At 39.6% G+C, this 13,502-nt stretch overlaps 1 protein-coding gene across 1 annotated transcript in view; it reads left to right on the top strand.

Moving 5' to 3' along the window:
• Positions 1 to 13,502, top strand: part of LOC138950689 (uncharacterized) — a gene marked incomplete in the record, with an annotated part of 144,084 nt that overhangs the window by 42,504 nt on the left and 88,078 nt on the right. The window contains 8 exon segments of the mRNA XM_070322403.1: positions 379 to 526; positions 4,124 to 4,203; positions 4,850 to 4,957; positions 6,962 to 7,129; positions 7,552 to 7,692; positions 9,634 to 9,709; positions 12,106 to 12,269; positions 12,752 to 12,941. Of these exon segments, the coding sequence (XP_070178504.1) occupies positions 379 to 526; positions 4,124 to 4,203; positions 4,850 to 4,957; positions 6,962 to 7,129; positions 7,552 to 7,692; positions 9,634 to 9,709; positions 12,106 to 12,269; positions 12,752 to 12,941 (1,075 nt within the window).

The following is a 13,502-nucleotide window of genomic DNA, read 5'->3' as shown; positions in this document are numbered from 1 at the left end:
GGCGGTGACAGAACGGTTACTACAAACAAAATGTCAGATACTGTAGTAAGGAAAAGGTATATCCACTTGAATTTGTATTCCTGAAAATAGACCTAAGATCGCAATCCTACCCCCCCCCCCCGACCCCCTTCCCCCACCCCCACTTGCAAAATCAAACAAACAAAAAACTAGAAAGCTCTACGGTGTTTGTTTCGTTCTTTTTTTTTTATTGATTCTGTAATTCAGACAAGGATTCAATCTTTGAGTTCACAACATATCTTTAGTAGAGGAATGCTGTTTGACTATACGTGTTTTTCCATATAAATGTAAATCCTTAAGCGCCTCACAGAAGCATACGTACAAAAATAAATCAAGTTTCATTTTAATTGGTGTTTTCAGGGCGGATTTGCTGGACATGTCGACCGCACTGAGGGTGTTGGACTATCTGTCCAAAGAGCTGGACTATGTGCCCTGGAGGGCGTTTGCCCGTGAGATGGACTACGTCGAGCTGATGCTTGACCGCTCCTCTCTTTATTCCAACCTTGAGGTACAGTGGAACCCACCTTTTAAGACCTCCAGAAATCTTAGAAAAACAGGTCTTAAAAAGGAGGGCATCTTATTTGCATATTTAAAGGAGAAAAGATGTTCAATTTGCATCTATTTAGAAGATAATACATTCAATTTGCATAATTTAGCAAAAAAGGGCATCCGATTTGCATATTTTTAGAAAGATAAGACATCGGATTTGCTTTTTTTATGGATAATGCTTCAGATTTACATATTTGGGAAAGAAAATGTATCTGATTTGCATATTTTCGAAAGAAAGTGCATCTGATTTGCATATTTTAAACAGAAAGGTTTTAGAGAAGAAAAGGCATCTAATTTGCATATTTAGACAATAATAGTCATCTGATTTGCATATTTGGCAGATAAATGCATCTGATTTGCAAAGTTTTGAAAGAAAAGGCACCCGATTTGTATATTTCAAATAGAAAAGACATCTGATTTGCACATTTTCAAACAAAGGGCAACGGATTTGCATATTTCAAACAAAAAAGGCATCCTATTTGCATATTTCAAAAAGACAAGGTGTCCAATTTGCATATTTTAGAAAAGGCATCAGATTTGAATTTTTTGTTATTGCATCTGATTTGCATATTTATAAAGAAAGGCACATCATTTGCATATTCTTAACATTAAGTGCTTCCTATTTGCATATTTACAGAATTAGAAGAAAAGACGTTTGATTTGCATATATTTAAAGGATAATGCATCCAACTTCCATCTATTAAAAAGAAAAGGCATCGAATTTGGACATTCTAGAAAGAAAAAGCATCTGATTTGCATATTTGGCAAAGAAAATGCATCTGATTTGCATATTTTTGAAAGAAGAGGCATCTAATGTGCATATTTTGGAAAGAAAAACCATCCGATTAGCATACTTAAGAAAATGGCATATAATTTGCATATTTGAAATAGAAAAGGCATCCTATCAAGGCATCCGATTTGCATATTTAAGAAATAACAAGGTATCTGATTTGCATATTTTTTAAAGAAAGGGCATCCGAATTGCATATTTGAGAGAAAAAAACATATAATTTGCATATTTGAAACAGCAAAGCATCCAATTTGCGTCCATTTTGCGTATATTTCAAAGAAAAGGCATCTGATTTGCATATTTGTGAAACAAAAAGGCATCTGATTTGCATATTTTTGAAAAAAAGGCATCCAAATTGCATACTTACAAGAAAAAACCCATCTAATTTGCATATTTGAATCAGTGAAGGCATCCTATTTGCATATTTTTAAAAAGGCGTCCAATTTGCATATTTTAGAACAAACAGGCATCCAATTTTAATAATTTTGAAAGAAAAAACATCTGATTTGCATATTTTTAAATAAAATGCATCCGCGATTTGCATATTTAAGGAAAAGGACATTTAATGTGCATATTGGAAACAAAAAAAGGCATCCTATTTGCATATTTTAAAAAAGGCGTCCATTTTGTGAAAAGAAAAGGAATCGGATTTGCATATTTCAGAAAGAAAAAGCATCTAATTTGCATATTTAAAACAAAAAGGCATCATATTTGCATTTTTTTTAAACGTCCAAATTGCATATTTTAGAACAAACAGGCATCCAATTTGCATATTTCTTATGAAGAAAAGGCATCTTATTTGCATATTTAAGAATGAAAAAGCATCTTATTTGCTTATTTTAGAAAGGAAGGCATCTGATTTGCATATCAAACAAAGAAAGGCATATGATTTGCATATTCTTACATAAAAGGGCATCCTATTTGCATATTTCAAGATGAAAAGATTTTCGATTTGCATATTTTGAAAAAATAATACCTTTAATTTGCATATTTAGAAAATAAAAGGATCTGATTTGCATATATTTGAAAGTTAAGGACCTATTTGCATATTTAAAAAAGAAATGCATATGATTTGCATATTTTCATGGGAAAGGGCATCCTATTTGCATATTTAAGAAAAAAAGACGTTCGATTTGCATTTTTGAACGGATAAAACGACCTATTTGCATATTTGGGAAAGAAATAACGTTCTATGTGCATAATTTACGGGATAATGCATCTAATTTGCATATATGTAAAAGAAAAGGCATCCGATTTGCATATCTAAGAAAGAAAAGCATCTAATTTGCATATTTGGCAAACAAAATGCAACTGATCTGCATATTTTTGAAAGAAAAGGCATCTGATTCGCATATTTTTGAAACTGAGGGCATCCGATTTACATATTTGGGAAAAAAAGGCATTCAATTTGCATATTTGAATCAGAAAAGGCATCCTATTTGCATTTTTTGTTTAAAAAGGCGTCCAATTTGCATATTTAAGAACGAACAGACATTAAATGTGCATATATTGTTTTGGAAAAGGCATCCTATTTGCATATTTGTGACAGATAATGCATCTGATTTGCATATTTTGGAAAGAAAAGGCATATGATTTGCATATTATGGAAATAAAGAGCATCGAATGTGCATATTAAAAAAAGAAAGGCATATGGTTTGAATATTCTAAATTAAAAGGGCATGCCTATTTGCATGATTCTAGAAGAAAGACGTGCAATTTGCATATTCTAAAGGATGATACATCCAATTTGCATACTTGGAAAAGAAAAAGCATCTGATCTGCATATTTTTAAAAAAGTAAGGGCATCCGAATCCGATTTGCTTATTTAAAACTGAAAGGCATATGACCTTCGATTTACAGATTTTTAAAGGGTAAAACAGCCAATTTGCAGATTTTAGAAAGACAAGGCATCCGATTTGCATTTCTTTAATAAAAAAAGACATCTGATTTGCATATTTTTGATATGTAATGCATCCGATGTGCATATTTGGGATAAGAAACGCATCTGATTTGCATATTTGCGAAAGAAAGCGCATCCGATTTGCATATTTTAAAAAGAAAGTCATATGATTTGCATATTTCGAAAGATAAGGCATCCAATTTGCATATTACACAGAAAAGACGTCCGATTTGCATATTTGCAAATGATAATACATCCAATTTGCATACTGTCAACAGAAAAGACGTCCGATTTGCATTTTATTCAAAGGAAAATTCATCTGATTTTATTCCACGACGTTCCCAGTGAGCATTCCCACTCAGCTATAAGAATTGCTGACTTTGCCTAACCTTCAAGGGACACAACTCTGCCACGGCCCTCTAAACATCGTGCATTGAAACTTGCTGCTACCAAGCCACAATCAGAACACTTACTCCGTCATACTCGGTCGCTGAATTTGGAAGGGTAAAGGCGTTTTGCGTGTAATCTACTGATGGTCTTTCTACATTTTAGTCAAGTTTCCTCCAAAGCGTTGCCTTCCTGAAATGCAGTGCATTCACTATCATACTGTGAGTGTGACAGGTTTACTAAATTTCGCTTCACGCGATTTTTTGATTTTTTTATACTGTTTGTCTGTTTGTTTGTTTGTTTGTTTGTGTTGTTTTTTTAGTTTTTTTTAAATAACAAAATTACCATTATGGCGTCGTGTTTGTGTGTGTGTGATTATCTTGTTCGGGGTTGTTTGTCTCTGGTTTCCGTTTTGTACCGTTGTGTGTGTGGGTGACGGTTCGATGACTGTGTTGACAGAATGACACTTTGCCTTTCAGGAGTTCATGAAGAACACAGTCAACGTTCCAATTCAGGACGTGGGCCTCGACATCACTCCCGATCTGGCCCCTGTAGATATGTACGTGTTTGTTTGATTTTTGTGTGTGCTAATGTGTTTGTGTATGCGTGCGCGCGTGCGTGCGTACGTATGTATGTGTGTGTGTGTGTGTGTGTGTGTGTGTGTGTGTGTGTGTGTGTGTGTGTGTGTTTTCGTGTGTGTGTGTGTGTGTGTGTGTGTGTGTGTGTGTGTGTGTGTGTGTGTGTGTGTGTGTGTGTGTGTGTACTTAGGCGTCGTATGTTTTTTAAACTATTTTTCAACCGAATACTTCATTGCTGAAATTAGTGTTACAAAGATCTTGTGTCTGTGTGGATAACGTGAACATGTCTTCTTTCCCTCGCTTTCTCTGTTGTTTCTGTCAGTTTTCTGTTTTATATAGCTTCGACAAGGTTCAACTTGACCAGGTTCTACTTTGGGTGTTCTTACTTCGTATGTTTTATTGTTCTTATTTTTGTTTTTTAAGGTTGTTGTCATATGTTGTTTTGATTGTTTTAAGAGCAGATGAACCACGCTTTTCCATCTATTGTAATTAATTGTATGGACAATAAATGGTCTTATGTCTTATGTCTTACGACAACTACGGGTGTTCATACGGCCACATGACCTGGCAACCATTGTTCCTATTTCTCTTCGTCTGTTGTTTATGTCATTTCTCTCTTGTATATAGCTACACCAAGGTGCAACTTGCTGACTACGCGTGTTCCTACGGTCACACGACGTGTGTCAACCTGGCGGTGACCCAGTTCTCTGAATGGAGGACCTCGGGAACCAACGGGTGAGGACGATCTTTTTCTTATGTCCAGAACGGTTGTGAAGACCAGGCATGGGAATTGTCCGCCAAAAGGCAAATTTCCGCCGAATTTATTTTTTGTTCCGCCGAAAAAGCAAAAGTGTTCGCCGAAAAAATAAATGGGGGAGGCAAAAATGGTTCTAAACCCTGAATTTAATGGTAAACTTGGAGTTTAGATGACACCAAATTGCACCAATTGGGTTCTTTGGAGAGAAAAAAATCCGGCTAGGCGCTTCTCGCCGTCGACTTTGCCATTACTTACAAATTTTCAGCCTTTTTTACTTTTTTCAATTCCCATGCCTGGAAGACGTATACCAATGTGCATCAAGTCATATTAAAAATGCATGATATATTAATATATCGTGGAAAACTTACTGTGAACAAACATAGATATATGTCGCCGTCTAGTTCATTTTAGGGTGACTTGTATGTACGCTGCTATCATTATTTTCTCATGATCTAAATACGGTCGATGTATAAACAATCAAATACCAGTCCATGATTTTCACATGGGATATGATCAATCTTTCACGTCTGGGCCTAATATGTACAGACTCCCCGTTTTACGTGCAGTGCGGCCTACATTTATTTCGCAAATTGTCATGTGTCACTTCAAAAATGTATTCCTTAAACAATGTCCACTATGCACACAACTTCACCAGGTTGTAGATTCCTAACTTCCTCCAAGTTTGAGGTTTTGCACTGACTATAGTGTATGTCGAATATCCGATGTACTTCTTCTTGTTCTTCTGCGTTCATGGGCTGAAACTCCCACGTACTAAATCCTGTTTTGTGCACGAGTGGAATTGTACGTGTATGACCGTTTGTACCCCACGCCGCTTTTGTATGCGTATGCTTTCGGAGGATGCATGCTTGGTATTTTCGTGTCTCTATAACCCACCGAACTCTGACATGGATTACAGGATCTTTTCCGTGCGCAATTAGTCTTGTGCTTGCGTGTACACACGAAGGGGGATACGGCACTAGCCGCGAAGTCTGCACATACGTTAACCTGGGGGATCGGGATAATCTCCACCCTTAGCTCACAAGTCGCGGCCGGGATTCAAACACACGACCTTCCGCATGGGGAGGTCGGTGTCTCATCCACTAGGCCAGGTCGCCCATCTATCCGATGTACAACTAGCTTGCTACAGGCAGAAGAACCCCCCATAATTATATTTGTTATATGAAGTCTTATATCGCGCACGTATCTCCAGACTCGGGCTCAAGGCGCAGGGATCTATTTATGCCGTGTGAGATGGATTTTTTTTACACAATACATCACGCATTCACATCGACCAGCAGATCGCAGCCATTTCGGCGCATATCCTACTTTTCACGGCCTATTATTCCAAGTCACACGGGCATTTTGATGGACATTTTTATCTATGCCTATACAATTTTGCCAGGAAAGACCCTTGTGTCAATCGTGGGATCTTTAACGTGCAATGTAGTGTACACGAAGGGACCTCGGTTTTTCGTCTCATCCGAAAGACTAGCACTTGAACCCACCACCTAGGTTAGGAAAGGGTGGAGAAAATTGCTAACGCCCTGACCCAGGGTCGACTCTCGCAACCTCTCGCTTCCGAGCGCAAGTGCGTTACCACTCGGCCACCCAGCCCTTAAGACCCTGTTTTCTCACATTTTCTGTTTATAACCCCCGTAAATTTGCCCCCACTTTAAAACTCTCTCAATGTTAAGACCTGATTTTCTCAGATCGTGTTAGGTCTTTGTACAAAGAATGTTATATCTACAACGTGTTTGTTCAATCTGGATATGAGCCATCTTACACTTTGTTGTTTTGTGTGTGTGTGTACTGTTGTTGATTGTGTTTAGTCGTATTGCTATGTTAGTTTAGGTCGCTTTTTTGTGTGCAGTTTTTTTTCTCATGTTTTTTGCATTTGAATTGTAAAGCCCGTGGTGGGGCTGTGATCGGGACTTGCGCTATAGAAAAGTGATTTGTTATTATTTGTTTTTCTTCTTCTTCAGAATTGACGCCAACCTGCGCTACCGGTTTTACTGTACGGCTGTGGAGAGAGGTGGTCTGACTGAGTGGAACTTTGTCTACGACAAGTACAAGGCAGAAGACGATGCCACGGAGAATTCCAGACTACGTCGAGCTTTGGCCTGCACCAAAGAGCCCTCGCTACTCCACAGGTGACTTAGAATTGGCAATAGATGATGATTAGGCCATACCATCTTTACCCTATCCTGTTTGGGAGTCTTTAGAAGAGTACGGGAATGTGTGTCCATGCCATGAATAGGTTAGTGAAGGCAACACTGCGTTACCACCAACAACACGCACACATACACACACAAACAAAAAAACAAAATTGAAGATTTTTTGTTTGTTGTTGAAAGGAAACAGGCACCACATGTGGTTTGAAGCAATCTGCATGCAACTGAGGTAAGAAAAAAGAAAAAAGAAAAAAAAAAACATGACAAAGAATGGACGGAACAGCTAGCCTAATAGCAACAAGTCTTCATTTCTAGAGCATTGGCAGTACGTATGTTTCTGATTAAAGCTGTGCGAGATGTTGTTGATGCTTGAAGACACCCGCGTATTTCTTTGCGTGCAGACTGCTGCAGATGTCGATGAACACGAGCGAGATTCGAACCCAAGACATTCGCACCACCATCCAGGCAGTGGCAGGGAACCGCTGGGGCCGCGACATCGCCTTTCACTTTGTGGTGGAGCACTTCACAGCTCTCGTCGGCATGTAAGGAAAACTTCTTCTTCTTCTTCTGCGTTCGTGGGCTGAAACTCCCACGTACACTCGTGTTTTTTTGCACGAGTGGAATTTTACGTGTATGACCGTTTTTTACCCCGCCATTTAGGCAGCCATACGCCGTTTTCGGAGGAAGCATGCTGGGTATTTTCGTGTTTCTATAACCCACCGAACTCTGACATGGATTACAGGATCTTTTCCGTGCGCACTTGGTCTTGTGCTTGCGTGTACACACGGGGGTGTTCGGACACCGAGGAGAGTCTGCACACAAAGTTGACTCTGAGAAATAAATCTCTCGCCGAACGTGGGGACGAACTCACGCTGACAGCGGCCAACTGGATACAAATCCAGCGCGCTACCGACTGAGCTACATCCCCGCCCCGTAAGGAAAACAAAGTGTTGTCAAAGAGCCGCGTTAAGGCAATGTTAGGCAGTAAAATTAAAATTATGTTATATTCATTCATCCTTATTACAACAATTAATTTAAATTCAACTGTAGTCTTATGGCAAAAAATCGTTCTATAATACTGTTGATATAATACATGTGTATTTTTTGTGCCAGATATTATGAATTTCTGAGGCCAAACAAAAAAATAGTCTGTTTACGGTAACCCGACCGACCCTATTTTTTCGCGCGACCCTAGACTTTTTTTTGGCATTTGGGAAAAAAAATAACGTAAAAATATGTTTTTTTGGAAAAAAGGAAAAAAAAATCCCGACCTACCGACCCTATTTTTTGGCCTATGTTACCGTAAACAGACCTCTTTTTTTGTTGGCCTGATGTATGATGTTGCTGTAAAACCGTTTCCTTCAGATCCAATATAGCGGCTGTTTATGCCAGTTTCCATAGCAGTCTATGTCCATTTGTATTCACTATTTTGTCCTTTATTTGTATGAGTCACTTCAATAACTACCCAGAAAACTAGGTTATTCTAGGTATTCTTTAAGTTTAATGTTACTGCCTCATATTGCCTTAACGGCGTACAGACATAGAGAATAATACATGGCTTGCAATTTGATACCAGGTTTACACGAGGTTTTGTTAATATTAAAATGCGAGCTTTTTAATCTGTTAAAAAAGCATCAAGATTTACCAGCATTGGATAATCTAATCTATTAGCAGAAGGATTTATTTTTGCAAAGAAAATTCATTCTGGGAAACGTTTTTCCTGGTACATGCCCAAAAGAATTTTCAAAGAGATTTACCTGCAGGAAATGTGTCTCCATCGTATTGAATAACACCCCTTTTAGGTTACTCCTAAGAATCTGAAGATTTGTTTTTCTTCTACCACAATGACAACGCATCGCTAATTGCGGTATCGCCCTGCTCCTTGCTTGTTTCTTGGCAGTGTTTATTTTGACGTGAGGACGGTATTTAGTGCATACTTTATAATCTTCAGACTGGGAATTCAGATGAGGGTGTACGTGTGTGTGTGTGTGTGTGTGTGTGTGTGTGTGTGTGTGTGTGTGTGTGTGTGTGTGTGTGTGTGTGTGTGTGTGTGTGTGTGTGTGTGTGTGTGTGTGTGTGTGTGTGTGTGTGTGTGTGCACAGCGATTCATAGAAAACTACCCGACCGACCTTATTGATGACATTTTGTTTTGAGTTCCTGCAGATGATATCCCCAACGGTTTTTTTCTTAATTTTTTCGATAAATGTCTTTGATGACGTCATATCCGGCTTTTTGCAAAAGTTGAGGCCGCACTGTGGTGACGTAATTGTTCACTCAAATATAATTACATTTTGGTCAAGCAATCTTCAACTCAGTCCGAACTAAGGGATTGCATTTCAGCTTGGAAGCTTAAACATTAATTGATAAGTTTGGTATTGAAAGTTGTCATTAAAATCGAGTTTTTTTGTAACATTAGAAACTATTGCATTGTATTCCTAAATGTGTTGATATCGCTTCCGGCGACTTGTTTATTCGTGTTTCAGGATGAGTGCTTCCAACACGAACAGGTTGATAGCCAGCATCACGGCGCATTTCAACAGCGAATATCACCTTAGTCTGGTAAGTATAAGGCTGTTTCGTGTTACTGGGTAGGTGGAAATAAAGCCATGTTATGCAATTTCCTTACTTCTTTCTCTTTTATTTAAGTGTCTACAGAAATTATCCGCTAGGTAGTGGTAGCTTATTTCTATTGTGCCTGCATGCGTTATTGGATGCATCAGGGACGGGCGCTGTGGCGGGATGGTAAGACGTCGGCCTCTTAATCGGAAGGTCGAGGGTTCGAATCCCGGCCGCCGCCGCCTGGTGGGTTAAGTACTTATGTGCAGACCTACTAGTGGCTTATCCCCCTTCGTGTGTACACGCAAACACAAGACCAAGTGCGCACGGAAAAGATCCTGTAATCCATGTCAGAGTTCGGTGGGTTATAGAAACACGAAAATACCCAGCATGCTTCCTCCGAAAGCGGCGTATGGCTGCCTGAATGGCGGGGTAAAAACGGTCATACACGTAAAAATCCACTCGTGCAAAAACATTAGTGAACGTGGGAGTTTCAGCCCATGAACGAAGAAGAAGAAGGAGAAGAGGATGCATCAGTTAACATTTTCTACCCCACCTATTTTGACCAAGTTTGTTGTGTGCAGAGACTAGTTGTGCTGCAGCAGGTCACTCAGAATAGTAGTAACTGTGTAGTAACTGTGTATCAACACGCTGGAATGCAGGCGTTACGTTACAGGAAGCGATTGAAGCTAACAGTCTGAGCTGATATATCCGTACGTGGTCAGATAGAGCCATTAGTGTGGGTACGGATATATCCGTACCTGGGAGACAATGAGTTAAAGGCACACCCCTTCTCGTGAACACATCTCTGCTAATCATCTCAGATCTGACCAGGCTTGTACCTGGACTAAGACTATCCCTCCGATTGGTTACACGCCAAAAAAGAAACAGCCTCGGTTTTCTCTGCGCATGGTGGTAACTTTGTTACATGAATCAATCGAGTGTGCCTTTAATACAAGATTGTTTTCTCTCCCCCAGTCCATTCATAATACGTACCAGCCACCGCGACATCCCGTCATGTCAGAGTGACGGTGCCAGTTACCGCCACATCCCCTCATTTTAGAGTGATTTAAACTGACTGAGTAAAAAAAGCAGTAATAATATTCTTAATTGGCATGTGAATGAATACATGTTTTTTTCAGTTTCATTTTCCTTTCCTTTACTGTTCAAGTACTTCCAACACAAATCTTTGATTTCACTTAAAGACATTCGATTTCGATTGAAAAAAAGTCATCTTTCTTATCCTCTCTTTCGAAGAGATATCTCTGATGTCAAAAGCCAAACAAAGTTAGAAAAGACGTCATGATGCTAGCAATGGCGTCTCGTAAACATTATTTTATTTCTTCTGCATGTCTCCTGAGGAAGTGACAAAGAATTTTGAGAACGAATTTTGTCTCGGTGATGACTTCAAGATACCAGCAGCCGAAAATGAATCGTTATAATAATTATATCACCGCCAATTCGATTCGATTCGATTCGATTCGATTTTTCTTCGATTCGATTCGATTCAATTCATTTCAATTCAATTCAGTTCAATTCAGTTCTTCTTCTTCTTCTTCTTCTTCTTCGTTCATTGTATATATATTGTGTGTGATACGTGGAAATGTGATACTATTTATTTGCATGTATGATACAGGTACAAATGTGATAATTGTAGGCTTATACTAGTGATTACTGTGTGTGATACATGAAATGTGATATGAATGCTGTTTTTATATGTTATACTCTTACTTTCTCCCAAGCGCAAGACAAATTCTTCTATGAAAATTGAAGCCAATAAAATTGGAGTTGAGTTGAGTTGAGTTGAGTTGAAACTCCCACGTACACTCGTTGTTTTTGTGCACGAGTGGGTTTTTACGTGTATGACCGCCCCCCATTGAGGCAGCCATACACCGCTTTTGGAGGATGCACACTTGGTATGTTTGTGTTTTTATAACCCACCGAACTCTGACATGGATTGCAGGATCTTTTCCGTGCGCACTTGGTCTTGTGCGTGTGTGTACACACAAAAGGAGAATCAGGTACTAGCAGGTCTGCACATCCGTTGACCTAAGAGATCGGAATAATCTCCACCTTCAATTCAATTCAATTCAATTCATGTTAACTTTATTGTCCGAATGTACATTAACTCAATTTGTTTCTTTGGTGTCGTATATCATTAAACTTACCCCTGTGCCTCTACAATTTCAGCTGAAACTCCTGGAGAGCAGTGGCGACACCACGGCCTTTACCCCAGCCATCGGCCACCATTGAAATCAATTCAATCCAATCCAATTCAATTAAATCCATTTCAATCCAATCCAATCCAATCCAATCCAGTCCAATCCAGTCCAGTTCAGTTCAAAACTATTTTTTTTCGGTATCGTATCATTAACCTTACCCTTGCCCTTTAATTTCAGCTGAGACTCCTGGAGAGCAGTGGCGACTCTTCGGCCTTCACGCCAGCAATAACCACGGCGAGGACCCAGACCCAGGCCAACATGGACTGGCTCGCCAAACACACGGCTGACCTTCACACCTGGCTCAGCTCCGAGGAGGGAAGCACTGGAAGGCTCAGTTACAGGTACACACGGGAACTCCAATTTTTAACAAACGACCATTACATTTAGAGATAAAATGGATTTTTTTTAAAGGCAAGGAATCTTGACTACCGATTGTTTAATTGTTCATTTAATGTTGTTTTATTCATTTATTTGTGTATCTATCTATCTATCTATCTATCTATCTATCTATCTATCTATCTATCTATCTATCTCCTATCTATCTATCTATCTATTTAGTGTTTGTGTGTGTGCGTGTGTATTTGTGTGTGCGTGTGTATTTGTGTGTGTGTGTGTATGTGTGTGTGTGTGTGTGTGTGTGTGTGTGTGTGTGTGTGTGTGTGTGTGTGTGTTTGGGTGTGTGGGTGTGTGGGTGTGAGTGTGATTTAACAAAGTCAGACAAAACAACGGGAGGCTATAGGTTTGCTTCAAGTCAAAGGGCATACTAATAACGTACATGAATAAATAAATGAACGCATGCTGTTTTTTTTGTTTGTTTTTTAAGGCTACCGAATCACGTAGAACCATCCCACTACACTGTTCGACTTCAGCCCTATATTTACGGCAATGATTCATCAACGTTTTACTTCGATGGTGAATGCACCATCGTTGTCACGTGTAGAAATGCGACCAACACCATCACACTTCACATGGACAGGCTGAACATCAGTGATAGTGTCATTTCTGTGAAGCAGGTAAGGGAGAGAGAGAGAGAGAGAGAGAGAGAGAGAGAGAGAGAGAGAGAGAGAGAGAGAGAGAGAGAGAGAGAGAGAGGGGGGGCTAGAGACACTGACACTGACACTGGCACTGACACTGATACTGATTTTATTGTGTAGGCCAACGACCCATTCACAATCATGATGGACAATAGATGTAAGTAAAGAGACAGAAAAAATTACACACAAAACAAACCAAAAGTGTTTAACATACCCCCGACTTCCAAATGCTGGGAGAGCTAGAGAGAGAGACAGAGAGAGAGAGAGAGAGAGAGAGTGAGCGAGAGAGACGGAGCTACAGAGAAAGAGAGAGAAAGACCGGAGGACAAGGAGAGGGTAGGAGGGAATGGGAGAGGCGGGTGGGGAGGGGGAGGAGAGAGAGAGAGATAGAGAGAGAGAAAGACACAGAGAGAGAGAGAAAGAGAGATAGAGAGAAAAAGAGAGAGAGAGAGAGAGAGACAGAGAGAGACAGAGAGGGAGAGAGAGACAGACAGAGAGACTAAGAAAGAGAGAGAGAGAGAGAGAGAGAGAGAGAGAGAG

Source organism: Littorina saxatilis, linkage group LG16, assembly GCF_037325665.1.
Source record: "Littorina saxatilis isolate snail1 linkage group LG16, US_GU_Lsax_2.0, whole genome shotgun sequence".
Classification (NCBI taxonomy): Eukaryota; Metazoa; Mollusca; class Gastropoda; order Littorinimorpha; family Littorinidae; genus Littorina; species Littorina saxatilis.
Note: the sequence above shows the minus strand (reverse complement) of the source record. Positions and strands in the feature narration are given on the sequence as shown.